The sequence below is a fragment of the Lytechinus variegatus genome, chromosome 10, assembly GCF_018143015.1.
Source record: "Lytechinus variegatus isolate NC3 chromosome 10, Lvar_3.0, whole genome shotgun sequence".
Taxonomy (NCBI): Eukaryota; Metazoa; Echinodermata; class Echinoidea; order Temnopleuroida; family Toxopneustidae; genus Lytechinus; species Lytechinus variegatus.
In genome coordinates this window covers 30,810,784-30,838,084 of record NC_054749.1, presented here as the reverse complement: position 1 = coordinate 30,838,084, position 27,301 = coordinate 30,810,784, and the positions used below count along the sequence as shown (strand labels likewise).

The following is a 27,301-nucleotide window of genomic DNA, read 5'->3' as shown; positions in this document are numbered from 1 at the left end:
TGCTAGTCTTTGCGTGGAGGCACACTTGTTGATCAAAGTTCCAATGAGGATCTGTGCTTGCAGACTACGTGTTCTGTGCCCTATCACTTGTGAGAAAGTCCCGTTTTATGTATTACGAGTTCCCTTTGAAACAAGAAAACATCATTCTCATTTTCGATGTTACTACTTATGAAGGAAAAAAAACATGTAAGAATAATCCTACGTGGCTTACTATTCAGGAGTCATGTGACTGGGGTAGAAGCAGTGGCGTACGAATTACCCCCCCCCCCATTATATATATATATATATACATAATGTATTGCATATGTCATGTAATCTCATTGAAGTGTTGTGACTGAGAAACATTGTGAAAGTCAAATTGTCCTTATATCCTTCTCATATCCTTGTTTTAGAATTACTTATGTATTCTGTTCAGTGTTTTCTTCATTGATGTTGCAATGAAAATCGTTACAGACTACTAAATCATTAAAGTTGGCCTTAGGGCCCCCGTATCGTTAAGGTCGTTGACCAGAATAAATTTTGATGAGAGACGTTTGAGTATCAATTCATTTATCTGCTGGATCTCTTAACCTACCATGATACAGACGCCGACTTATAAGTTGCTTTTCGAGGTGGCTCAAAAGAATACCGAACTTGGTTTGGATGATGGACTTCTTCAATTGAACATCGAAGAGTTGGGACTTAAGATGTGCTTCATCAACAATCTTGATTATCTACAGGAGGCATTCAACAAACAAGAATTTTTAGATATCGATGTAGATGTCAATACCGTCAATATCCCGGTCACATTGGCTGGTAAGGATGCAAACTTCACAGGTGAAGTGAACTATTTTTAGAGTCACTTATGGGTCACATTGACTGGTAAGAATGCTAGCTTCACAGGTGAAGTAAACTATTTTTAGAGTCATTTATTTTATTTTTATGATTTTTAACATCTTAAGGACGTAATAGGTTCTGACTTCAGACACCATCAGCCATTTCAAGAGAGATTAACTTTAAGCTCGATGCATGTAGCCTTCATTATTAACACAATAGGGAACTTAACTTCCTTTCATAACACGATTTTAGTATAAAAAAATGACAGTAATACCTTGGTCACATTTGCTTTACGGCGGCCGTACGGCGAGTAGAAAACTTTTTTTTTTTAGAAAACATTTTTTTAAAACCATCTACATATAGGTAGGTTGAATCAAAATTGATAAAACGGCTGTTTTCGACTCGCCGTACGGTCCCCGTAGAGCAAATGTGACCAAGGTATAAGTGTTCTTTTGAATCAATGGAATCTTGCCATTACATTGAATACACCGCAAAGACGTTGTTTGAACTTTCAAGCACATTCTTTAAACCCATCACTCCAACAATTATTTTTTAAAGCTTTATACAATTAAATTTGTTAAACAACTTGTTTAAATGTTTAAAAATCTTGTAGAAAAGCTTAAATAATGATTGTTAGAGTGACGGACTTCAACAACGTGCTTAATATACAGCGTTGTCCCTCTGAAGCTTATACGTTCCTATAAATGATAATTTGAGTACTTGCTCTTATTATTTAAATAATCTTGGCTCATTTGCAAACTGTGCAAGATGAGCCGGTATTTTGATGGGCGGGGCAAACTGATCTGAAGTGACGTCATTCCGCCACTCTCTAGATTATGGAGTCAAACAGCCCAGAATTTTTTTCGTATGTCTCCCCCCTCCCCTTTTTAGTACTACCTGAAAAAAAAAATAAATCGTACGAAGCGGTTGCACCGCTCCTTATTATTCCGCCCTGCGTGTGAAATTAATTGTGAATTATTTTAAAATTGCATAAGTGAATTATGATCTGACAAAAGCAGAATCGTTGATTTTTTTTATTTATGTTTTTATTGATAAATCCTCAACATACAAATCATTTACATCAAATTCCACTGTAAAAGTTACATTAAAAAAATCAAAGATAGATCAAAATATATACAAAAAGAATCATCGATTTTAATTGCATTTACTCCATGTCGAGATACCTGCCATTAAATATTTTGTTTGCAAATTAACCAGTCACATAAGTTGGACATTTTTTCCTCTTTTTCCTTATAGCTTCTATTCAGGCTAATGGTCCTGCTCATGACGAAACGCAAGCATTTGTCCACAAATACATCAAGAATCCCGAATTCATGAGGAATGAAATCACTCCTCGGATGAACACAGCCATCACGGGCTTGATAAGCCAGCTGCAAACAAACCCTGATTACACCACAGTGATCACTCCAATGTTAGGCTACGCCGATGACCTCTTTCACCGCATCACCTTCAACGAAGTTGGTAGTTATGACCTGGCACAAGGCACTTTCGGTTCCGATCTCAGTATTTTGGCTTACCAACTTTTCAATCCACAGCTCTTCGTCCCAACACCAGGCAACAGTCCGGAGGTGACTATGCATATTCAAATAAAAATAAATTAAAACAATAATAAAACATGAATGTTCAAAATATCATAGTAAAAGAAAAGTGGATTGGCCTATCTCTAGCGTGCATAGGGGGGGTGCCCCTGATAAAATTTGATGACTATTTTTCTTGGTTGTTCTGACGAAGTTTGTCAGCTAATTGGCGCTATACTTATCTTTTCTTTATGCAGATAGTTTTAGTAAGAAGTATTAGTAAAGTAATAAAGCAGAACTTAATAAGTATTTTCCCGACAAATAATACCAAAGTATAAGGTACGGAAGCCGCAAGGCCCTTGATATTATTTGGAGAGGCGAAGACGGAAATTAAACTTTAAATATTCAATAAACCAATATTTATAGAAAAAGGTTCACATTGGGTCATCGACCTATATTTATATATTCTTCCATGATCTGAATTGATCAATATACTCATTGGCATCCCTATATAATAGGTTTAATATTTTGTTACCCAATATTTTACGTATAGGGGTACTTTGAACCGGAGCCACTGGCGTTTACATGGCGGGGTAGGCGGCGGGGACTTGGATAGCTATGCCATTACCACTAAGAAAAGAAAGAAAAAGAATGAAAAGAGGGGAATTAAAGACAGCGAAACATGAACATATTCATAAAAAGCATGTCAAAATCTATCACAAATAGAGAACTTTTTTAGTTGAAAATGCCAAAATTTTTCACTCGCTCGCGACATTTAAGAACTTTTTGCCCCCAAAATGCCATATCATGTCCCCATCTTTTTTAGTCATTACACCACTGGTGGGCGCAAAAGAAGGAAGCAAACAAAAGAGGAACTAAAGGGGGTATTTAAAACATTTGCAGTTCTCTCAATCGAAGATGAGGACATCCATGAAAGCCCGGTATAGTTGGCTGCTTACTCGTGTAAATCCGTTAAGGATTGCTTAATTTCACGCCGCTGTGATAGTTCTGAATCAAAACTACATTTTTAAAGGCGTGATCTATAGTTAGCAGCATTAGAGGTTAACATTCATTTGAAAGGAATCTCGTAAGGAAGCGATATGAGTGGTTGCAGAAAACACACAAAAAAAGAAAAGGTAAAACGTTCAAATTAAGTAAAATTAAACATCAAATAATAAGGTTCACTACCCAAAAATGAAACAATTGAGGTTTTAAAATAAAAACGCCATAATTTTCTAGATCATGGTCTCTTTACTTCCTCACATGAATATTTGTCTTTCAAGGATCTTGCAAAATTTGAAAACCATCAGTACGGTTTTTATTGAAATTAGGCCTTTAGTATTTGTCAAGGACTTCGTTAATTTTATTCCCAATTTTAAAATTTATAAAAAAGGAGCCTGTTTGTAAATATGTTTATTTTAATGAATGTAACTGCCCCCCTTTTTCTAGTTCCATGGGAAAAGTTGGTTAGATATTTCTTTTTGCATATTGAAGTCTGAGGTTAATTTCCACCTTTATTCATTTCAGCTCAACATTGTGAAAAAGTATCTTCAAGATCAGTCGGCAGCTTCCGCGGGTGACAAGAAATCTCTCGTCGGATTGTATCACGATTACATCAACAACCTTGAATCCCCTATTGCCCGACCTGAGGATGTTTGGCGTCACATGATGGACCTGTTTGTAGGAGGCAGGACTAACATTGGAGTGGGCCTCGCTTTTATCATCTATCGCCTTGCCGAAGATCAGAACCTCCAAGACAGGGTAATTCTTATAGAAAGTTATTTCTTGTACCACAGAGATTTGATTATAAAAAATACTAAGTCTGTTCTGACCATATCATAACAGTATAAGATTACTTTAAAAAAAAGAAGGCTGATGGGGGGACTTCAGCCATTCATGCGGGTACCTATAGCTTCGATTCGCCATCGATCACTATACTAAATCAAATCAACATTCAAATTATTGTCCAAAGACCAAATGGATTATATATAATCATAATAATGAATGAGAAATTGATCTTTTACAATTTTGCATGAATTTGTTTTCTTCTCTCAGATTCGCAAGGAAATCGCGAACTTTGAAGACAACGTAAATTACGACGATGCGTCTACGAGGTATACAGGTTTCATCCATTGGTTCCTCTTGGAGTCACACACGTGGCTTCTGCCGATGGGAAGATAGGTGGCTTTGATATCAACAAGGATACAAGGATCGTATCTAACATCTACTCTATACACAACGACCCCGTCTACTGGAAGAACCCTGAAGTCTTCAACACCACAAGGTTTCTGCAATTGAACGACGGAGACCTTACGTTTGATTCTGGATCTGTCAATGCCACCCGAGTTATTTCATTCTCCACTGGTAGGTCTCTCTTCCTCTTCGCAAATACGAATAACCATTTCAGCAAACCAATGTAGTTCCCTAAACGTTTATTTGAGCTATAGATAAAGTCAAAGTGGATTATTACATCAAACCCCAGGATCAAACCTCATTCCAAATACCAGTAGGGTGGGCATGATGGGGGTTCTTTGTCCAGGAAACTTATTTTGCGTTTATTTATTATTCCAATGTAATACCCATTGAATAACACTAATCATCGAAAATACCAATGCTTAGCTATTGTTTGATGACTTTGCCAAATATATTTATCAAGCGACCAATGCTATGATTTATAAAAGGAATCTGTACAGATCATATGGGCCTATAATTATATTCGATCAAATGAAAAATGTATGATAATGGTACAATGGTTACACTTTGATAGCAATATGAAAGCAGGTTTTAAAAACGTTTTACCTTTAGGTCTATATGTAACCGATTTATTATCCCTGTCTGCGCCCCCCCCCCTCTCCCTCTTTCCCTCCCTCTCTTTTATTCTCTCTCATAAACATTTAGGAAGGAGATCTTGCCCCGGTGAGTTACTCGCCCGCAATATTTTCTTCAAGACTACCGTACGGTTAGTTCAGAACTTCAGGATGTCTCTGGTGCCGAATGTAAATGTTAACATTAATGAAGTTTACAGTGCGCTGTTCTTGAAGCCACCAGAATATCAAGCGAAGTTTGAGCCAGTTCTTTAAGGGAACCAACATTGTCATCGGATTGATTGGCCTAGCTTGCTGGAAAGAACACAGTGTAACATAGTGTGTTCACATTAAGCTGTGACTCACACTGTTAAAATGCTATAATTTAACAGCATAAAGATGATTACATACTGTGTATCACACGGTGGGGCACGTAGTGTTACACACTATTGGGCACACAATATGATACATTTTGGTACATTTCGTAACACACTGTGAGGAACATAGTGTAACACACTTTGTGGAACATTGTGTAATACACTGCGGGGTCTGATTAACACATTGTGTAACACAATGTGGAACACACTATGGAATATATAGTGTGACACTGTATGGAACTTAGTGTAACAAACTGTATGGAAAATAGTGTAACACACTGTGTGGATAATAGTGTGACACACTGTTGGGGTGTGGGTAATACACTGTTGAGCACATAGTGTAACCTACTGTGGGGGTACATTGTGTAACACAAAATGTGGAAAATAGTGTGACACTCTGTAGGACACATAGTGTGACACACTGTGGGACACATAGTGTCACTCTGTGGGACACATAGTGTGACACACTGTATGACACATAGTGTGACACACTGTGGGACACATAGTGTCACTCTGTGGGACACATAGTGTGTCACTCTGTGGGACACATAGTGTGACACTCTGTGGGACACATAGCGTGTCACTCTGTGGGACACATAGTGTGTCACTCTGTGGGACACATAGTGTGACACTCTGTGGGACACATAGTGTGTCACTCTGTGGGACACATAGTGTGACACTCTGTGGAACACATAGTGTGTCACTCTGTAGGACACATAGTGGGTCACTCTGTGGGACACATAGTGTGTCACTCTGTGGGACACATAGTGTGACACTGTGGGACACATAGTGGGTCACTCTGTGGGACACATAGTGTGTCACTCTGTGGGACATATAGTGTGTCACTGTGGGACACACAGTGTAGCACATTATGAAACACATTGTGTGCCACACTTTGTCACATTATGGGTACTATGTTCTTTCCAGCATACATGTTTATACAGTGCTTCCATGTCTTCAAATTTCCACTAATTCTTAGAAATTAGCTAATTCCAACATTGATGTAAAGGATGTTTTGGTACCATTTTGGTACGCACAAATATAGTGCAACATTTTGACAATCTCATGATCAGTGAGCTCTGATTTTTTTTTACACACCCGTTCGCAGAATTCAAACTGGCAAGTTGATATTATTGCAGAACGTTCGTGGTGATACTGTTTGCTTTAATCTCCCTAGAATTCGTTTAAAATTAGAGAAAATAAAGAAAACAAATTTAGGATGTTTTGTGAAATCAAAGGGAGTTTTGGGAGTTCATGATATTTTTATTCGATGTATGGAAGCACTAATGAAGAACGAGGCCATTATTACACTTCATGATGCTTTATACGGCTGAACATCCGTTAGATGGAGTTAAATTCTTTTTTTTTTACTGGAATAAATTATCTAGACTTGTAAATAATTCCGAACTGAGTTAACATAAATTTCAATATGATCCCCATCGATAATTAGGGGCGATCATAAAACACTTTTTGTTTTCAAATATCAGCTGTGAAAATGTTAGTAAAATGTGTCGTGTTCCGACATGATTGCTAACAAAGATTGTTTGTTTGTTTGTTTGTATTTATTTCCATATAAAAAGATAAAATATATACATGATCTATTTAACATAACATACAGATGGATGGCCCATTTCAGCGGTATCAATAAGATACCACTGTTCTTCCATGGGGTCCTTAAAACATAAATACATGCATATAAAACAAATATACAAAATATACACAAAGCTTAATCGAATGCATGAAAAGAATGAAAAATCACTACCCACCCCCCCCCCAAAAAAAAAGAAAATGCAACAACAGGCAAATCATTACGGAAAACTGAGATACAATTGAATATTTGATTTAAATGACTGTATCGTTGAACTAGACGATAAATGAATTGGTAATTTGTTATAAAGTGTAGCCCCCCTATACAAAAATGTCCGTTTACAGCTGTTTGACTTTGGTTTTGGGAGACTGATGTGATTTTCTGTACGGAGAAAATCACATCAGATTTATTAGGTCAATTCCTAAAATATCGTCTCAGCTAGCATAATGACTGGCTTAATAGCGAGAAAGAGATAGCCTTAATATTCATATCATTTTGCTTAAGAAATACATGTAGGCAAAACCTCACGAGCAAAGAGAAACAAACATATCTTTTTGTTTAACAAATAAAACTGATCTTTTTCGTTATCTACATTACGAAATTTAAAAGATAAAAAATGTAATAATAAGTGAATGCTGTTCAACGGTTAATCTAAAGGAAAAGAACCGTGTTTTAAAACTCAAACATTAACATTTGATCATTGTATGAAGCTAAAAATATGTATACCCTACACTGTAAAAACTGTGGCGTTAAAACTGACACCAATTGGTGTTAATAGAGGACCACACCCTGATGTGTTAAAATAACACCCTGAAGATTGAACATAACACCAAAGAGTGTAAATGTAACAACCATAGGTGTTGTAATAACACCTACAGGTGTAAAACTAACACCATCAGTTTAACACCGGTGTAAAATAACTTGTGTGGTCCTATATGTACACCGGTTAACACCACAGTTTTTGCTGTGTATATAATGCGTTTAGATAGTCATGATTGTGATTCGTTTAAACTTTTAGTATCATAGCGTGAAAATAACTACAATATAATGATTGTAGTAATGTTAAAAAGCAGGCGGTAGGTAAAGAGCTCCCAAAACACAACGAGATTTATTAAAGTTTACTGAATATAAACTTACGGCAATGTTTAGCAAAGGCCTTATGATTCGGTAAATCGAATTGATTCGAATGCAATGCACGCTTTATATGATCCGTTATTACCATTGTTCTTATACTGTAAAAACTGTGGTGTTAAAACTGACACCAATTGGTGTGAATAGAGGACTACTCCCTGACGTGTTAAATTTCACCCTAAAGATTGAACATAGCATTAAAGAGTGTACACTCATGTAACAACCAAAGGTGTTGTAATAACACCTATAGATGTATTTAACACCGGTGTAAAATAACTGGTGTTGTCCTTTATATGTACACCGGTTAACACCACAGTTTTTGCTGTGTATAATGAAGATAATATTTTCATGGTGATGTTAATTACTACACCAATTATATGATGCTTAATTGCAGTATTTGTAGTTAATATGATGATGAAGATGATGAACACGATGATAGTTGCAGTATAACAGTAATGATAATGACAATGATCAAGAGGAATTCTAAAACATCTTTAATCGAGAGGAAATTATATTCCGATTGCAATTACGATAGATATATAGTATAGGCCCTTATAATAAAAATGAAAAAAAAAACACAGCAGAAGTCAATAGTGAGTGCTGGCATGGCGCTCTTGATTATTCCAAAGTAATGGTGATGATTATGATGATTATGGTGGTGGTGTTGGTAATGATAATAATGATGATGATGGTGATGGTGATGATGATGGTGATGATGATGATGATGATGCCCACGTATGAGGAGAAAAGGAAGAAGAAGAATTTGACAAAAAAGAGAAGACGAGGAAGAAACAGGAAAACAAAAAGAAATCGGGCGAAAGAGGGATAAGGGTATGTGCTACGGTGGCTCTGGCGAGAAAACTCGCAGAAAAGAAAAGGATATTCGAATAGTAGGTTAAGATATAGTAAAGAACATACCAAGAATGAAACAAAAGTTTATTACGAGAAACAAACCTCACAAATTATGGCATATAAAAAAACAGGAATAATTCAAGGAAAGGAGAGAATGGAGAAGATATCATTAAAGAGAGGGAGAGCTGGCAGGAAGATGAGTTAAGTGATCGATGATCACAGAACGATTGTTTCTATCATAGGAAATTGATTGGCTCAAAATCGGGAGTTAGATATCTGCCTCCGTGGCCTAATGGATACGGCATCGGTCTCCTAAACCGGGGATTGTGGGTTCGAGTCCCACCGGAGGTGAAAATGGGACGATAGCAATTTTTTTTTATTTGCCATCGTCAGTGACAAATAAGAAAGAAATCACATTACTAAGAAAGTCCTTTCATTTTAAAGTCCTATTACGGCAATTCAATTCGTTTTCTCGAAAAAAAATCTAAGATATTGATAGGTGATTCTCTATTGTCGGTATTTTACATCTTAGTGGGTTTCTGACAAGTTTCTTCGGGCCATCCCATAAACTTACATCTTTCCAGGATTTTTTTCTTTTAACAAATTTTCGGGCATTCCTTTACCATGTAAACCCACGTTTCTTTGCATCTCCTGTCCTTTGGGTGATTTATAATTTCACACAAGAAAAATAATTTCGTTCAACATGTTTCATTAACAATTATTTTATGGATATTAGATGTTGCTTAATTGCATATAGAGTCACAAATTAAGAACTAAAAAAAACAACAGAACTTCCTCAATCTTTGATGGATTTTCATCGAACCTTCACCAATATCGTGATCTAATATTTTTTTCTGCTTGTACTTATATCGTCTGGGTGAACTTCCCCTTTAAATGGTTATAAGAACTGGTCCCATATTTGTATTAGGAAACTTCATCTATTTAGAGAGAACAATTAATGAATGGGGAGTATGCTGTGATGACAATAAAGACAATGATAAAACTTGCACCAAATGCATTAATAGCGATTTCTTGTAAGGTTTTTCCTTTAAAACCATCAATACAAGGCATAACGCCTGCCATCCATCATGATACAATCGTAGGGAAATTATAGCCTAAAGATCACTTGTAGAATATCTGCCTCCGTGGCCTAATGGATAAGGCATCGGTCTCCTAAACCGGGGATTGTGGGTTCGAGTCCCACCGGAGGTGAAAAATTTGCCAAACTAGACAATTGCTCCTTTTTTCCTTTTTTTTAAATTGCCATCGTCGAATGAAAAAAAAACATACATAATTACGAATTTCCCCTTTATGTATATCCCTGAATCGATAATTTTAGTTCATTTAGTTATTTCTTAAAATTTCATTTAGTTGAAAAATAATTTGGAGATACCATGATCTGATGGCAGGTGTTATTTCATTTACAACCATTTCTTCTTGACAACTGTGTGAAAACTTTGTACAGTCATAGCAGACCAGTTTTCTCGTTAATATTTTGACGAGGGGAGGCAAGATGACCTTAAGTAACACCCTTTTACTCGATTCAACAACAGGTATATAAAGTTAAACGATCCAAACCTCTTTTTTAGAACGAAAAATCACTTATGACGAGTCAATGCACAAATAATTTTAACACGTTTGATGATAATGAAGATAATTATGATTACTGATGATTAAATGGTGATGATAAAGAAGAATATTATAATTATGATGATAATTAGGCTATTTTGCGCGGAATACAGAGATTGCTTAATTGCTAGCTGATGATGCTTGAATTTCGCTAAAAAATCAAAACGTTAAATATCTGCCTCCGTGGCCAAATGGATAAGGCATCGGTCTCCTAAACCGGGGATTGTGGGTTCGAGTCCCACCGGAGGTGAAAATGGGACGATAGCAATTTTTTTTGGGGGGGGATTTGCCATCGTCAGTGACAAATAAGAAAGAAATCACATTTCTAAGAATGTCCTTTCATTTTAAATTTATATCACGGCAATTCAATACATTTTCTCGAGAAAAAAAATCCGAAGATATTGAAAGGTGATTCTCTATTGTCAGTATTTTACATCTTGGTGGGTTTCAGGCCATCCTATAAACTTACATCTTTCCAGGATTTTTTTTAATATTCGGGAATTTCTTTATCCTGTAAACATACGTTTATGTTTGCTTTGCATCTCCTGTCCTTTGGGTAACTTATAATTTCACACAAGAAAAATAATTTCGTTCAACATGTTCCAAAAATAAATTATTTTACTGCATTTATATTACATAATATTAGAAGTTGCTTAATTGCACATGGAGTCACAAATTAAAAACTAAAAAAAAAACAGGAAAGGAGAGAATGGATGAGATATAATTAAAAAAGAGAGGGAGAAGGCGGTAAGATGAGTTAAGTGATGACGACAGAACGATTGTTTCTATCATAGGAAAATGATTGGCTAAAAATCAAGCGATAGATATCTGCCTCCGTGGCCTAATGGATACGGCATCGGTCTCCTAAACCGGGGATTGTGGGTTCGAGTCCCACCGGAGGTGAAAATGGGACTAGCAAAGTCAATTTTTTTTAATTTGCCATCGTCAGTGACAAATAAGAAAGAAATCACATTACTAAGAATGTCCTTTCATTTTAAATTCCTATTACAGTAATTCAATTCATTTTCTCGAAAAAAAACCCGAAGATATTGATGGGTGATTCTCTATTGTCGGTTTTTTACATCTTGGTGGGTTTCAGGCCATCCTATATATACTAAAATCTTTCCAGGATTTTTAATAAATATTCGGGCATTCCTTTACCCTGTAAACACACGTTTATGTTTTCTTTGCATCTCCTGTCCTGTGGGTGATTTATAAATGGTAATAAGAACTGGTCCCATATTTGTATTAGGAAATTTCATCTATTCAGAGAGAACAATAAATGGGGAGTATGCTGTGAATACAATGATAAAACTTGCACCAAATGCATTAATAGCGATTTCTTGTAAAATATTTCTTTTAAACCATCAATACGAAGCATAACGCCTGCCATCCATAATGATACAATCGCAGAAAACACATATCCCAAAGATGCACTTTAAGAATATCTGCCTCCGTGGCCTAATGGATAAGGCATCGGTCTCCTAAACCGGGGATTGTGGGTTCGAGTCCCACCGGAGGTGAAAATAGGCCATGAGCTATAACTTTTATTCGTTGCCATGTTGAATTTCCAGTACTTTGCAGGAGGTTGAGAGAGAGAGAGAGAGAGGAGAAAAAAATTAGTTAAGGGTGGGGGCATAGTGGTGACAACACGTTTTTTTTTTGGGGGGGGGGTTGGGAAGGGGGGATGGCTTTTTAGAACGAAAAATCATTTATGACGAGTTAATACACAAATAATTTTAACAGATTTGATGATAATGACGATGATTGATGATGAAACGGTGATGATAAAGAAGAATTTATATGATGACAATTAGGCTACATTGCGCGGATTAACAGCGATTACTAGCTGATGATGCTTGAATTTTTGAATTTTGCTGAAAATCAAATGTTAAATATCTGCCTCCGTAGCCAAATGAATATGGTATCGGTCTCTTAAACTGGAGATTGTGGGTTCGATTCCTACCGGAGGTGAAAAGGGGACACGGACATGTTTAGTTTTCCATCGTCGGTGACAAAAAACAATACATTGTCACAGAAATTCCTCTCATTTAAGATGCCAATTTTGATATCTCGATTAATGCCAAAAATATCAATAGGTGATTCTCTATTCTTAGTATTTGATTCCATTCTCATAGGTTTCTGCTGAGTTTCTTCAGAGCGTGGCGAGATAATACATTCCATTCATTAATTCATTCATTCATTAACCATATAACCCTTTGATGATAAACTGCATATCGCGGGGGGGGGGGGGTGGAGCATGCAGTATCAAACATTTTTTGTTTATCACTGGTATCACTGGAGGAGCCGTAGTGCAGTGGTTCTGATAAACAGAGGGTCTTGTGTTCGAATCCCATGCACCGCGGTCTGGCGTCCTTTGGCAAGACGTTAATCCACACTTTGCCACTCTCGACCCAGCTGCTAAATGACTGACTGACTGGAATACTCCCCAGGGAGTGGAGGATGTGCACACATTGTGTGCGGAATGTCTGATTGAATCTGATGACCGGGGTAATAATATATCTGTAAAGTGCTGAGACACGTCGTTCCGATGTTAAGCGCTATATAAACATGATAAAAGCGGATTATTATTATCATTTTGTTTGATTCCATTCTCATAGGTTTCTGCCGAGTTTCTTTAGAGCGTGTCGAGATAATACACTTCATTCATCCATCCATCCAACCTTCCATCCATTAACCATTTCAGGCGCGGATCCAGGAGGGGGCCGAGCCGGCCCCGGCCCCCCTATTTTTTGACAACCTGCAGAAAAAGTGTACTCTTTATCTTGATAGAAACTACGAAAAACAGAAAGAAAAGTAAGAAAGAGGTATTATACCCATGATGTGTAACTTACAGTCTCGTAACGGCCGGCCCGACCCCGAAAGGAAACAAGAAAAAGGTTAGGGAAACAATTGTAAAATAGACTTTATATGAAAAATTTCGCTCGCGCTTCGCGCTCGCATTGCCTGTGTAATGAATCCCATTCAAGAGGATTAAATGACACTTCCTATTATATCCACTTCTGAAATCAATTTGCACACAATATTCGCACATCAAGCTTTCATTATTTTGTTTGATTTACACAAATTCTTATATCAAAATTCTGCGCGCTCGCATTGTTTGATTTGTGAGATACCTATCTTCTTTGGAAATTCTTTCCAAAATTTGTCAAAATGCTCTTTTATCATGTCAGTATATCAAAAAATTAAGCTCATATGCTCGCGCTCGCATTTAATTGCTTGAGACACACAGCTTGTTCTTTATTTAAATAAAAACGCGCTTAGACAGTCCAGTTTTCAGGTCGGAATATCAAAAATTTTGAGCTCGAGCTTCGCACTCTCATTATTTATTGCTGATATCCTCTTCATTAATCACTAAAAACAGTCCTAATTGAGTCCCTTTTCACGTTACTATAATCAAATTTCGGCTCGCGCTTCGCGCTCGCATTGTTTAGTTGGATACTTATCTGTTTTTCATGATTATAAAAACTGCTCAGAATCTTCAGTTCTAAGGACATAAAATATCAAAGAATTTTAGCTCGCGCTTCGCGCTCGCATTATATTAAGACCACATGAGATACCTTATCTTGTTTATAACAATAAAAACTAACATATATTTAAAACTTCAGTCTTTAGTTAGGACTACCCCCTGAAAAACCAAAAAAAAAATCAGATTATAGCGGCTAATCGAGAAAAATTTTGATGAAAATATTTTCGGCCCCCCCTATTGGCGAAAGCTGCATATCGCAGGGGGGGGGGCATGCAGTATCAAACATTTCTCACCAGAGTGTTCATCATTGGTAATTTCTTTAGTAGGCCTAAACTGACGAGCAGAAGCTTATCAAAACACTCCCATATGAACGAAATTAGCATATATCTATTGGGAGAGAACAATAATGAATGGAGAGTATATAACCTGGGCCGAATTAATACAGCGATTGCTTTCAAGCTTTTGCTGCCATCCATGATTATGATCTCTATATACAATGGCAGGACAGTGATGGCCTTAAGATATCTGGCGGAATATCTGCCTCCGTGGCCTAATGGATAAGGCATCGGTCTCCTAAACCGGGGATTGTGGGTTCGAGTCCCACCGGAGGTGAAAAGTTTTTTTTTTTAAGTAATGATACCTTCTAGAGCTAACAAAATAATTAATGTGGAGTATTAGAATGTCATCAAGATTCCTTCGATGATGAAAAATAAGATGACGATGATTTTGGGCGAATAACTGCTTGAATAAAGCACCAAGAGTCAGAAAAAAATCTTCCGCCATTCATAATTATGATCTAGATAGGACTACTCAATGGAAGGGCAGTGATTGCCTAAATACCATGTGTAGAATATCTGCCTCCGTGGCCTAATGGATAAGGCATCGGTCTCCTAAACCGGGGATTGTGGGTTCAAGTCCCACCGGAGGTGAAAATTGGCCAACATGGACAGTAACAAATCCTTTTTCTCCTCTCTCTTTAAGTTTGCCATCGTCGGTAAAAACTCATAGTAGCAAATTTCCCGTTATGTTTATGGCTGTTCTGATATTTTTTACTAGATTTAGTTGGAAAATAGTTTGGAGACACACTGATCTAATGGCAAGTATTCTGGTTTATAGCCACTGTCAGGCTTGCTATTTTTGACAACTCTTCAACATTCTTCAGTCATAGGGGTCAACTTAGTGTATCTTTACAAGCTGCTTCCCTCCATCCATTTGTTATTTACTGTAAATCGTCAAACTATTCAAACTGTTGCATGGGGCGGCACTATTTTTAATGGAGGGGGGCAAAACGACCTAAAGGAACATGTTTTTTTTTTTTCAACTTAATAATAGGCGTATAATGAAACTGAACGACCCTATCGTCTATTTTCGTTTTTTGTCTTCTCGTCTTTTTTATTTGTTGAATGCATTGAAAATTGTGTTGATAAGTATATGTCCTACGTTTATATATGTGTATATATATATATATATATATATATTATATAGGCCTACGTTTTACAGCGAGCAAATAATGAAAAGTTAGGAATATTAGAATATCACCAGGCTTACTTCAATGATCACAAATAAGATGACGATGATATTTGGTCGAATGTATAGAACAGCGATTTTTTGCAAGCTTCTGCTGAAATATCCGGAGTAAGACTAGAAAGGCCTATACTCAATGGCAGGACAGTAATTGCCTATAGATTTATTATAAATTATCTGCCTCCGTGGCCTAATGGATAAGGATCGGTCTCCTAAACCGGGGATTTTTGGTTCGAGTCCCACCGGAGATGAAAATGGTCAACATGGACCATAACCCCCTCCCCCTCTCTCTTTTAAAAGTTGCCATCGTCGTTAAAAAAGTAGCAAATACGACTGTCAAAGAATTTCCCGTAATGTCTATGTCTGTTCCGATATTTTTAATTGGTTAAATTCCATATACGTCCGACCCCCTATCATGAAATTTTCTGTCTCTCATTTCTTGTTCTTTCGACACTCTGTAATCTCCTCAAATGACCATGACACGGTCAGTATATGAATTGAAGTAAAACTTGAAAGAAAAATGGTTTGGAGATCTCATTAATTGCAGATCGGTTTATATTATACTCACACCCCCCTCCCTGACAAGTCTGTAAACACTTTTATAATCCCAGCGGCCCTATTCCCTCCATTCTATTCATATTGCCATGTTACTACATTCACCATGTTACCAGGGTCGGCATTATTTGTTATGGGGGGGGGGCAAAACTACCTTAAGGAACATGACTTTGGCTCAATTCAAGGTTTATTAAAGAGTTAAACGACCCAAACTTCTCATTTTCTTTAAAGCTCGCCTTTCTTTGCATGCCTTTCTTCCCCATTTCTCTATCACTTTTTTGTAATATTTTGTTGAATGCATTGAGAAAATCATGATAATAAAACTAGGTCAAGTGTTAGATCATCATCAGGTTTCCTTCTATGATAACAGTTAAGATGACCATGATAGTTGATCAAATGTTTAGAATAGCCATTGCAGGGGCGCATCTAGTTTCTTCTTCCTTTTTTTTTCCAAGGTTGGGATTTGACCAGGGTCTTAGCTGGGAAACAATTTACAGGGGGTGCTGATGAAAAAAAAATGACAAAAGGGGGGGGGTCACTTTAGAAAGTTAAGGTTACTTTGGTACAGAGAAAATAAGACAACCCCAAAAAAGGCTTTCACTACTAAATAAAGGACATTTTGGTACCAAGAAATTTGACGACCCCCCCCCTCAAAAAAAAGTGAAGAAAGGGTTTCACTACCAAAATGAAAGTTATTTTTGTCCTAAGAAATTTGACAAGCAAAAACAAAGGGTTCACTATAAAAGGAAGGTAATTTTCGTCTGGAGAAATAGGAAAATCACAAAAACGGGTTGGCTCCAAAATATAGGTCACTACTTTTTTTAAATCCACACCTAGTTTCGAAGAGTGCATATAACATTTCCATTTATTTGAATGCAGGATAAAAGAGCACTGTCGATTAAATACTTTGCTCACGGGCATAGAACGAACCCCGGACTTTCAAAGTCTAGTTGGCGCCTTAGACCCCCTAAGACCACTCGGCCACGGCACTTCCATAATGATCTCTAATCCGAGGACTACGGTTGCCTAAAGGTTGTTTGTAGAATATCTGCCTCCGTGGCCTAATGGATAAGGCATCGGTCTCCTAAACCGGGGATTGTGGGTTCGAGTCCCACCGGAGGTGAAAAATTGGCCAAACCTTTTTCCTTTTTTTTAAATTGCCATCGTCGAATGAAAAAAACAAACATACATAATTACGAATGTCCCCTTTATGTATATCCCTGAATCGATATTTTTAGTTCATTTAGTTATCTTTTAAATTTCATTTAGTTGAAAAATAATTTGGAGATACCATGATCTGATGGCAGGTGTTATTTTATTTACAACCATTTATTCTTGACAACTGTGTGAAAACTTTGTACAGTCATAGCGGCCCAGTTTCCTCGTTAATATTTTGACGAGGGGAGGCAAGATGACCTTAAGGAACATCCTTTTTTATTCTCGATTCAACAATAGGTATATAAAGTTAAACGATCCAAACCTCATTCTCTTATTTTCTTTTATACTAATCTTCCTTCCCCCTTGCTCTCGTCATTTTTTTTTAATTAATTGAAAATCATGGAAATAGGGGGGGGGGGGTCTCCCTGGCTCCTGCCTCTTCATGTCACTAGATTAGTTCGATTCCCTTGATGCATGTGTTTGTGCTCTAAAGTGAGGCATTGATTAATCTGCATTACCAGATCCCTTGGATAGCATATCAGCCACTGGTCCTTTAGTTGTTTGATAATACATACAAGCACTGAAATAATAAAATGATAAATGATTATTTGGAAGGAGCAAACTGACAAGATAAGTAAAAGACTGAAAGAAAGAAAAAGTAATCTGAAAAATTAATGCTGTTTCAAATATAAAATCACTTTATAGATGATTTAAATGTCAAATTGGCATCCTTGTGAGTAGATTGTGACAAATTGTAAGGACTACTATCCCACTGGTTCAGGAAAAAGAGGACTTCTTGGACCAGGTAAAACAAAAATGTCTTTAACAGCGTGGGAGCACCAAATAATGGAGGTGGAATGCATTCAGGTATTTGCCCCCCAACATAACCCCCCTCGAAATGTTGAGAAACTAAAAAAAATAAACAGTTTTATACATGTAATTAGCAGGTCTATACTATTACTAACATAATATTCAAGCTGTAAGTGCTTTAAAATACCACCTGTCAATCTTAAAACTTTTGACAAATTTCTCACTTTTTTTCATCCACCCTGATATTTACAACAAATCAACAATATCTATGAGCTATTCATAGGGAAACTATAGATTTGTACATGTATTCTTATCTTTGTGTATTTCCAGTCTGCAACTTCAGATGTTGTTCCATTCTCTTCTGTTCCATTTTTTGTCTGATATTCTTCAAACTTTCACCTTTATGCTCCTTTCCATATTTATGCTATTATTTAAAAAAAATCTTTCATATGGTTTGGATTTTCCTTTAATGCTTATTTTGTAGCAGAAAGAAAGAAAAAAAAATAATGCTAATATTTACGCTAAATTTTAACATTACACTATGGACACATATAAATAAAACAAGCTCAAGAAACCAAGGTAATTTCTTTAGACACCACCATTCATTGAATTTAATGATAGTATAATATAATTTCACAGAACATTTTTTTTCAGGGTATACTCTACAAGAAAAGACAACACACAGATATTCAATAGTTAATGCTCTTTTTATATATCTATAAACAATCTATTGTGCAAGAAAAAAAATAGTTCAAAAGAAGGTATACATGAAGTCCAGAGAATGATATTATCATAATTCCCTTCATGGTGGCATGTAGAATTACAGAAAATATTAACAAATAATATATCAATTTAAAAATGTAATCATATCAAATGAGACGTTTGGTGCTTTATTTATAATGGGCAAAAATTATAAGAGATATCTCCAAAAGACCATAGGGATTCTAACTACACATGGTTCTATTTACAAGCTTCGGGTAGTTAAAAAGACAAGTACTTGAACACATTTCAAAGGTTGTTCTGGAATATTAACATTAATACAATAATAAAAGCACACCACTTATCTGATACATGAGAAAACACATTAAAAATCATTCCAATTACCATTGACATTCATCACTCGATGAAGTCATAATGACATATCTGTTAATCGTCTTACCAAGAAGATATTAGTACACTGCAAAAACTGCAGTGTTAGGAATAACACCAATAGATGTTCTGAGAGGACTTTACTCTAAAGTGTTAAAGGTACATGACTAGGTTTGAATATAACACCAAAGGTGCTAACAAGCAGAATATTCTTTAGTAACTTACATCATGAAGTTAACACTGGTGTAATCCTCTTGTAAACACCTGTGGTGTAATTTCAACACTACTGATTTTTGCAGTGTATGAAACAAGAATCGGCTTCCTGCAAGAGTGGTGCCCCTTTATAATAATATGCAAAGAAACTTTGTGCTTCTCAGTCTGATCCCGGAGTCGATGTACTAACCAGGGCCCTGTCTTACAACAAGCTGCGATTGATCCAACTAACCCCAAATATGGAAAGCTAATGACCCCAAAATCTTATAATTTTGTCAATTCCAGGAACTTTCTAGATAACAGTCCCAATTCATAAAGAATAGTAATAACAAATGCATAATTTCTATAACAAGTTTGCCATCAGCCAATCAAATCAAAAGATTTCAGTAGCTTGTAACTGCCCTTTTGTGAAACAGGCCCCAGATATATATTCCTGCGAGTAAAACTGTGCTCCTCATTTCCAAAGAGACATTTTGTGCACTTTTCCTATATGAAGAACTTTGACATTGATTTCCATAATTATTATTGATTGGATCGATTGCATCTGTTAGTAAGATGGGCATTATAACATTGATTTTACAGCATATATATAGTTTTCATGGGCAGATTTTCAAACAGAATTGATATGAATTTAATACTGAAGTCCAGAGGCAGTATTTCCTCTACCTTTTTTTCTCTAGAGGATCTCAAATATTTTGCTGATATCAACGCACATAAAATTCTGTACATACGAAGTACAATGAAACAAAAGTAAATAAGAGAAATCAGAGAGAGAAACAAAGAGTTGGTCGAGTCTCGATTATCAATACTACCCCACACAAAACTGTACTGAGAAATTCAATGATGCACTAGTTGAAAACAAATCCAAATATTCATGTTAAGAATGATAAGAAGAGTTATGAAAATCATGCATAACCTCTTAAAAGTTTACAAGAACAAATTCAAGTTAAACGTTGTACTATTGAGCGATGTCAAACCCTCTCTCTCCATTAACACACAGCACCAGTGACTAATGAATAAACAATGTCATCTATATACATACACAGGGTTAAACAGAAACCCATGGGACACAGACAAGGATCCTGGACTACCCATGCCAATCCAAGCATGGTAAATTCAAGCCCACCCACCTCATCGGTTCGGGGACCTTCAATCACAATAAATAAGATATTATCTATTCATCTAGAGTAGTCTACATCCCACCTCCTCTCCAACTGCTAAAAGGCAGGTATATTATATGAAAGCAAATTACATGTACATCTGCCAGGGATAAACTCATATACTGGTGTCATAATAGTTTCTCTCAATGAGAATTGGACTTTCAGCACTCCAAGCATGTTGAGAAACTGTTTTCAGATACCCTTCAATACTCTAATGACTAATGAATACTCCAAGATAACAAAGATTAGAATGAAGTACATCAATTGTCTCCTCATTCTAGAGGAAAGACACAATTTATTTTTCCTTCATTGGTGTTATCTCGAGAATGTGTACATATTCTACAGAATGATGTATCTTCAGAAAAATGGTACTGCTGGCTAGTGTTCAGCCTCCTATTTCTTCAGATATAATGAGACATGACGTGCTCTCAGTCAAAATCACCTACTAGTATATCATGGCATATCCAATACCTAGAATCCTTTGATTTGGAATATGTAGGACACAAGGCGTTTCCTGCACTGCCTCAATGTAATCCGCATAATTAAATGTACATACTACTGTTCTGCAAAGCATGAGATGCATATCTGTCGTGGGATAATGTACACGCAGATTAAAAATAACACAGCTCCATAGCAGCCCCCCATAATAATAGAGAATCAATCAAGAGTATTACAAGGGGAGTTTCATGAACAGTTTTGTCAGTGATTTCACTTACTAAATGGCTCTTAGCAAATCAGATGCAAGGATTTGCAGTATCATTTCATGAACAAATAGTCGGCCAATGTCACTGACTATTTGTTCATGACATGCTACCCTGATCAATGCTAGAGCTACCCTCCTGGGTTTAAAAATACCTTAATACCATAGAAACTACCTTTATATTCAACCTCTATTACCACATTAATGGCAATTAATAAGAGGGTCTGTACTCAGAGGTAATGAAACCTTCCGAACCAGACAATTGAGGTGTAACGTAACATGGGAAGGGGACCCTATGACATAACACTGTGGATCTCTGAAGCTACAGTCCTACACCATACCCTCTTAATTGTTGAATTAAAATGAAGACAAACCTTAGTAATCTTCTTAAAGAGAAAGAGAGGAAGAACAAGAGGAGTTATGAAAGGAAGAAAGAAGTGATCAGAGGGAAACTAGGAAGGAGAGACTGAGAGAGACAAACAGAATTGGAATAGAGAGAAGGGACATGATGGGGTGTGCAAGGGAGGTTTCCAGACAGTAGGAGAGAATGGGATACGGATGGAGGGAGCAAGCTGGAGAATGGAGAGGAATAGTACGAGAGATGAGATCTATACAGAGAGCTGTACGAAGCTGTTGTAACTGGAGATATTCCTCTTGAGGATCTCCTGACAAGGTCCAAGAACACGCTCGAAGCGTTGTCTGTCCAGTTTGACACACTTCAAGGGGCCACGGGCCACCACGGTGGCAGCACGGGGTCGGTCTAGCAGTAAGGCAATCTCACCTAATTGACAAAATAAAAAGAAAGTGACAATATGAAAATCATTGAACTCGATATTTCATTAAAAAAAATACCTTAAAGGGGCAACTCCACCTCGACCAAAAGTTGATTTAATTAAACACATAATAAATCAAACAAGGATAACACTGACAATTTCATCAAATTCAGATGGAAAATAAGAAAGTTAGGATATTTATTACGCTTATTTTGATCAAACAGTGAAAATAAGGGAACGGATGATGTCACACACTCACTATCTTTGTATTTTATTAAATGAAATATGGTATGTTTCAATTTTCCTCTGAATCAATTGAAATATTTGGTTTGATTCCTCATGAAAAATATAGAATCATAATGGGACGATGCTAGAAACTTGTGATCAATTGCAAGCCATTTCTGGGTTCCATCATCAATCAAATCTTGCAATTAATTGCAAATTTGCACTTTAATTTGCTACTTGCCATAAGGAGTATACACTGATCAAATACAGCTTAAAATTGATTACAAAATAAATTTGCAATCGATCACAAATAAATTCTGGCAACACCCCGGGTTCGGCATGGGCTTACCAAAGTAATCCGATGGTCCTAGTTTGCCCACTTCAATCATGTCTGAGTCGTTGCCATGGCGCTGAAGAACAGCTGCTTGGCCCTAGATTAAGGACAGGGAAAGAAAAAAACACACATCACCATAAAGTCACAGATGAACCAGGTTATTTTCATTTTAGGGGTAGTATTCTCAGAAAGGTTTTTATTTTTAAATCTGTTTGATTTTACATTTAAAAGAAAATTGGTATTCCGATATTTAGCTGAGATAAGATTACAATGGGAGGAACTACAGATGATATAAAGCAGAGCATCTTATGATACTTAAAAAGGCATTTCAAATTAGTAATGCAATAGTGCAATATGCAAGATGTTGTTTAGATGGTTTGAATTCACTTTGGCCAGTATTCTGAAGTGGGGTTTAACTTAGACTATGGTCTAACTCTATGCTAAAATTATGGGAAGCCAAATGTTTCAAAATTTTGTTTACAGTGATTGCTTCACATGTTTACTGTGCTCTTTACTAATTCTTTAAAGGTGAAGACAACTGTCATACTTATCTTTCCCAGGCAGTTAAGAATGTTTTGGGAGCAAATGAGCGGATACATTGAACCTCCAGAGTTAAAGATTTATGAAACAACTGGCGTTCCATAGTTAAACCACAACTTAAAATCAGAGTTTAAATTAAACCCAACTTCAGAAAACTATGTCTACTAGCAGATGGTTTAATTATCAGATCGGTTAGCACTACCATATAGCTACACCCACTTGGTCTACTCCAACTTTGGTCTAATTAATATTTGATGCAACATCACTTGGACTGTCACTTACTCAAATGCAGATATGGTCTGATTCCTACTTCCCCTTTTTCACACTTTGTCGTGTGTAAATTTGGTTCATAAGCAATTCCTCTAATACGAGCCATAGAGACTAAGTGGTGTTAGACCAAATGGATATTAGACAAAATGGGAAAAGCCTAACTGCAATTTTGACAAAATGGTAAATGGACTAAATATAATTGGGTGTAGAGGAAGAGTAAATTGCCAATTTGTCTATTGCCAACTCGTCCACCCATCACATTGTCTACATACATTTACTCTAATGCCATTCTGTCCATCAACATTTTGTTTAACAACCATTTGGTCCGATAAATATTTGGTCCAATAATCACTTCATCTAATCACCAATTCGTCTACGACCATTTTGTCTAATAATGTAATTGTAGTTGGTCAAATACCCATTTCATTTTCATTCATTTCGCCCAATTAACACTTAATCCAATTACATGAAATGGTATAAGTACCTTGAACCTTGAATAGTAATCCCTTTCATCAGCTTCAAAGCTATCCCGGGATGAAAACATTTTGTGTATCAGTGCGAGGTGTCATGGTGAAGTAATTTGAAATTTAACTTATATACATTAAAAGTGAATGTGCACTGTGCAAGTAAAAACTGCCTCTTGGTTTACAGCATAAGAGACCCAAAAGGAGGCTGATCTTATTGCCATTTGGTTGTAATGGGAACAAACCTAGCTGTATTAAGAGAGGCCGCTCTGCCATACAGCTAGGTTTGTTCCCATTACAACCAAATGGCGATAAGATCAGCTGGTTATTGGAAGAAATGGTGCGTGGACGAAATGGCAATTAGACTGTGCGGATAGTGGACGGCCTGATGGTAGACCAAATGATAGTAGATGAGTTGGTAATTGAATTGGTATTAAACAAATTGGAAATAAACCAGAGGAACTATGACTAGACCAAGTTGGATGAGACCAAATGGAAAGTAGACCTAGCAAGAAGAGAACAAACCAATTGTAGACCAAGTGGTTGTAAACCAAGTGGTGATTTACCATATGTATACCTACCTCAATGATCATGAAGAAATCATCACCCTGTTCTCCTTGTACAACAATCTTCTCACCATCATCAAATTGTACTGGCTCCAAGGCATCAGCAACAGTCAAGTTCTCCCACATATCAAGGTTTTCTGCAAGAGAAGATTGATGATTCTTCTTCAAACTGACTGGATTGACTTGTGTGTGTATATATTTAGCTAATGTTGGTTTGGTATTAGTCTGATAATCATATTTATCATGTCATCTTCATTATTACAATCATTGGCAATATTATCACTATCACCATCACCATAACCACTAACACCACCATAATCATCAATGAGACTATAATCACCATCACAATCATAATTACCATCACCATTCACCAGCATTACTGGTATTGTCACAATTACCATTATCATTATGATCATCATTATCATTAGCAAAGTCATCATCATCATCATCATCATCATCATCATCATCATCATCATCATCATCATTATCATCATCATCACCACCACCACCATAACCACCATAACCATCATCACCATCATCACCATCATCATCATCATCACCATCATCATCATCATCATCATCATTATTACCATCATAATCACCATCATCATCATCATCATCATCACCACCACCATTATCATCATCATCATCTTCATCATCATCACCATCATCATCATCATCGGCATCGTCGTCATCATCATCATCACCATCGGCATCGTCGTCATCATCATCATCACAAACATCATCATTATTATCACCAGCCTCACCAGCATTATCATTACCATGATTACATGAATTGACTTTAACTATTGACTTACCAAGGATTGAAACCTTAGTGAGGAATTCCTCATACATCTTCCTCTTGCGTACCTGGCTTCCCTGTAAAACGAAACATCAAAAAAATTACAAGCTACTCAACTGATAAGAACAGACAGGATTACAATTCTTTATCTGCTATGTTCATGTAATTCTGATCAGATAGTAATGACAATTGGTGAATTCAATTTGGTAAATTCCATTTTCTTCTAATCTTCTTTTCATTCATACCGATTCCATGGACTTTTTTTATTAAATAATAACAATAAACATATCTTAGCTTCTGTGGTACAAAATGTATACAGGAGAAAACTTGTCATCCAGATTGTTGCTTTTAATTGTATGAATGTGCGATTTTGCAACAATTCATATCATCATCATAATCGTCATCTGGCATCATCATCATTTTTTTAGAAGTAATTCATCATTACTATTCTACAATAAAATTTGTTGTTTTGCAATAAACTTTTGGCATGCTTGGTGTAAAAATAATTTGTGATAATTCCAAATATGAAATTTAAAAGAGTGAATGAAAAATAAAGACTTAGGTCCACAAATCAAATGCTTAAACATGCTTGCAAGTAAATTCAAATTGCATTAAAGATTTGTAGAGTCATTGCCCATTGATTCTTTGGGACATCGTACAATTAGGGCAAAAATAAATCTGAAGTCAATGTTACAGTCTCACATTCATCCCAATAATTGATGAACATGGCACAAACAGCCATAATTCAACATCTCTCCCACCCGCGCTCCCATTGTCGTCTTGCCTCATTTAAGAGCACTATCCTTTACATGGATGATGTCATAGAGCTGTATAAACATCGGCCATACACCTCAAGAGTCTGAAGGTTCCTTGCCGATCGATACCCCCAAGCACTTAATAAAACACCTACCCCTCTCCCTCATCCTATCATATTACCCTACGTCACTTGGACGTGTACTTCTCCAGAGAACATTCATTATGGGCATGCGGTGTAAAAGCTGTACTTTCTACAGCAGTATGGGCTAATTTGGTGAGTTAACACAGAAATCAATATCTTTCTATTGACTTGTCATCCCACCCAGGACACTACATTATGGTTTCTTGCTGCTAAAACTAGGAAATCAGGGCCCACTCTCATAAAACCACTGATCAATGGAAAGTGTTACATACTACTGCTATAGAGCATTTTGATTGGTTAGGAGCATATTCCCCATTTGATCAGTTTTACATTTTCAAATTGGCAATATGGTATATTTTTTTTTCATTGGCTTAATAATTTTTTTAATTTCATGGATTACAAAAAACATCCATCAAAAACAAATGCACTTACAAATTGAAAATTTGAAAAATTTGCTGTTTCTATTAGGAATTCTAATAACCTTGTGAAATACCAACTTGCAAACAACATTTATAAAAAGTAATCTCATTAATAAATGCGCAGTGAGGTGATGCGTAAAAAACACATGTAACTAGGAGATTAGGAGAGAAACTAGGAGAGTGTGACTGAACGCAAAAAACCTCTTTGCCCCTGATTTTCCCTTGTAATCCCAAGGACGTAGGTGATTGATTACTTACCATGAGAATTCGTCTGTAGCTGTCCCTGTCAATTCCCCACAATTTCAGATCAGTTTTAGCCTGACAAAACAACACATGAAGAGATTATTACAAACATTATTACATTACAATCTTGCATACATGTACTAGGGTAGATAGAAGCATATACGGGATATTTTTTCTTTACGATTATTTGGATGATCTTGTGTTTACATGTATCTGTATCTATTTTTTTTTTGCTATAGATGCTTCTCTCTGTGACCAACCATCAAATCATCCTTGAGTTTAGCCCATTCCAATAATGTAAAGATATAAATGCATACATGCAACAAATCATTC

The 27,301-nt window shown here is 36.4% G+C and overlaps 1 protein-coding gene and 8 non-coding genes across 10 annotated transcripts in view; 8 read left to right on the top strand and 1 right to left on the bottom strand.

Annotated features, from left to right (window-relative positions):
* The first annotated feature begins 9,384 nt into the window (after positions 1 to 9,384).
* On the top strand, positions 9,385 to 9,457 carry TRNAR-CCU. Its single transcript has one exon. It is a non-coding gene; the product is annotated as a tRNA-Arg (tRNA).
* Positions 9,458 to 10,245: 788 nt separating this feature from the next.
* On the top strand, positions 10,246 to 10,318 carry TRNAR-CCU. The gene has a single exon. It is a non-coding gene; the product is annotated as a tRNA-Arg (tRNA).
* Positions 10,319 to 10,912: 594 nt separating this feature from the next.
* Positions 10,913 to 10,985, top strand: TRNAR-CCU. Its single transcript has one exon. It is a non-coding gene; the product is annotated as a tRNA-Arg (tRNA).
* A 580-nt stretch (positions 10,986 to 11,565) lies between these two features.
* TRNAR-CCU lies at positions 11,566 to 11,638 on the top strand. Its single transcript has one exon. It is a non-coding gene; the product is annotated as a tRNA-Arg (tRNA).
* A 547-nt stretch (positions 11,639 to 12,185) lies between these two features.
* On the top strand, positions 12,186 to 12,258 carry TRNAR-CCU. Its single transcript has one exon. It is a non-coding gene; the product is annotated as a tRNA-Arg (tRNA).
* A 2,506-nt stretch (positions 12,259 to 14,764) lies between these two features.
* Positions 14,765 to 14,837, top strand: TRNAR-CCU. Its single transcript has one exon. It is a non-coding gene; the product is annotated as a tRNA-Arg (tRNA).
* Positions 14,838 to 15,081: 244 nt separating this feature from the next.
* On the top strand, positions 15,082 to 15,154 carry TRNAR-CCU. The gene has a single exon. It is a non-coding gene; the product is annotated as a tRNA-Arg (tRNA).
* A 2,200-nt stretch (positions 15,155 to 17,354) lies between these two features.
* TRNAR-CCU lies at positions 17,355 to 17,427 on the top strand. Its single transcript has one exon. It is a non-coding gene; the product is annotated as a tRNA-Arg (tRNA).
* Positions 17,428 to 21,180: 3,753 nt separating this feature from the next.
* LOC121423301 (cAMP-dependent protein kinase type I-beta regulatory subunit-like) overlaps positions 21,181 to 27,301 on the bottom strand; it is a 35,772-nt gene continuing 29,651 nt past the window's right edge. For both annotated transcript variants that reach the window (XM_041618642.1, XM_041618643.1), the window contains exons 7-11: positions 26,984 to 27,043; positions 25,425 to 25,485; positions 24,622 to 24,743; positions 22,782 to 22,863; positions 21,181 to 22,215 (exon numbers count right to left, since the gene is read on the bottom strand). In XM_041618642.1, the coding sequence (XP_041474576.1) occupies positions 22,043 to 22,215; positions 22,782 to 22,863; positions 24,622 to 24,743; positions 25,425 to 25,485; positions 26,984 to 27,043 (498 nt within the window). In that variant the 3' untranslated portion in view covers positions 21,181 to 22,042. The remainder of the gene's footprint in view (positions 22,216 to 22,781; positions 22,864 to 24,621; positions 24,744 to 25,424; positions 25,486 to 26,983; positions 27,044 to 27,301) is intronic.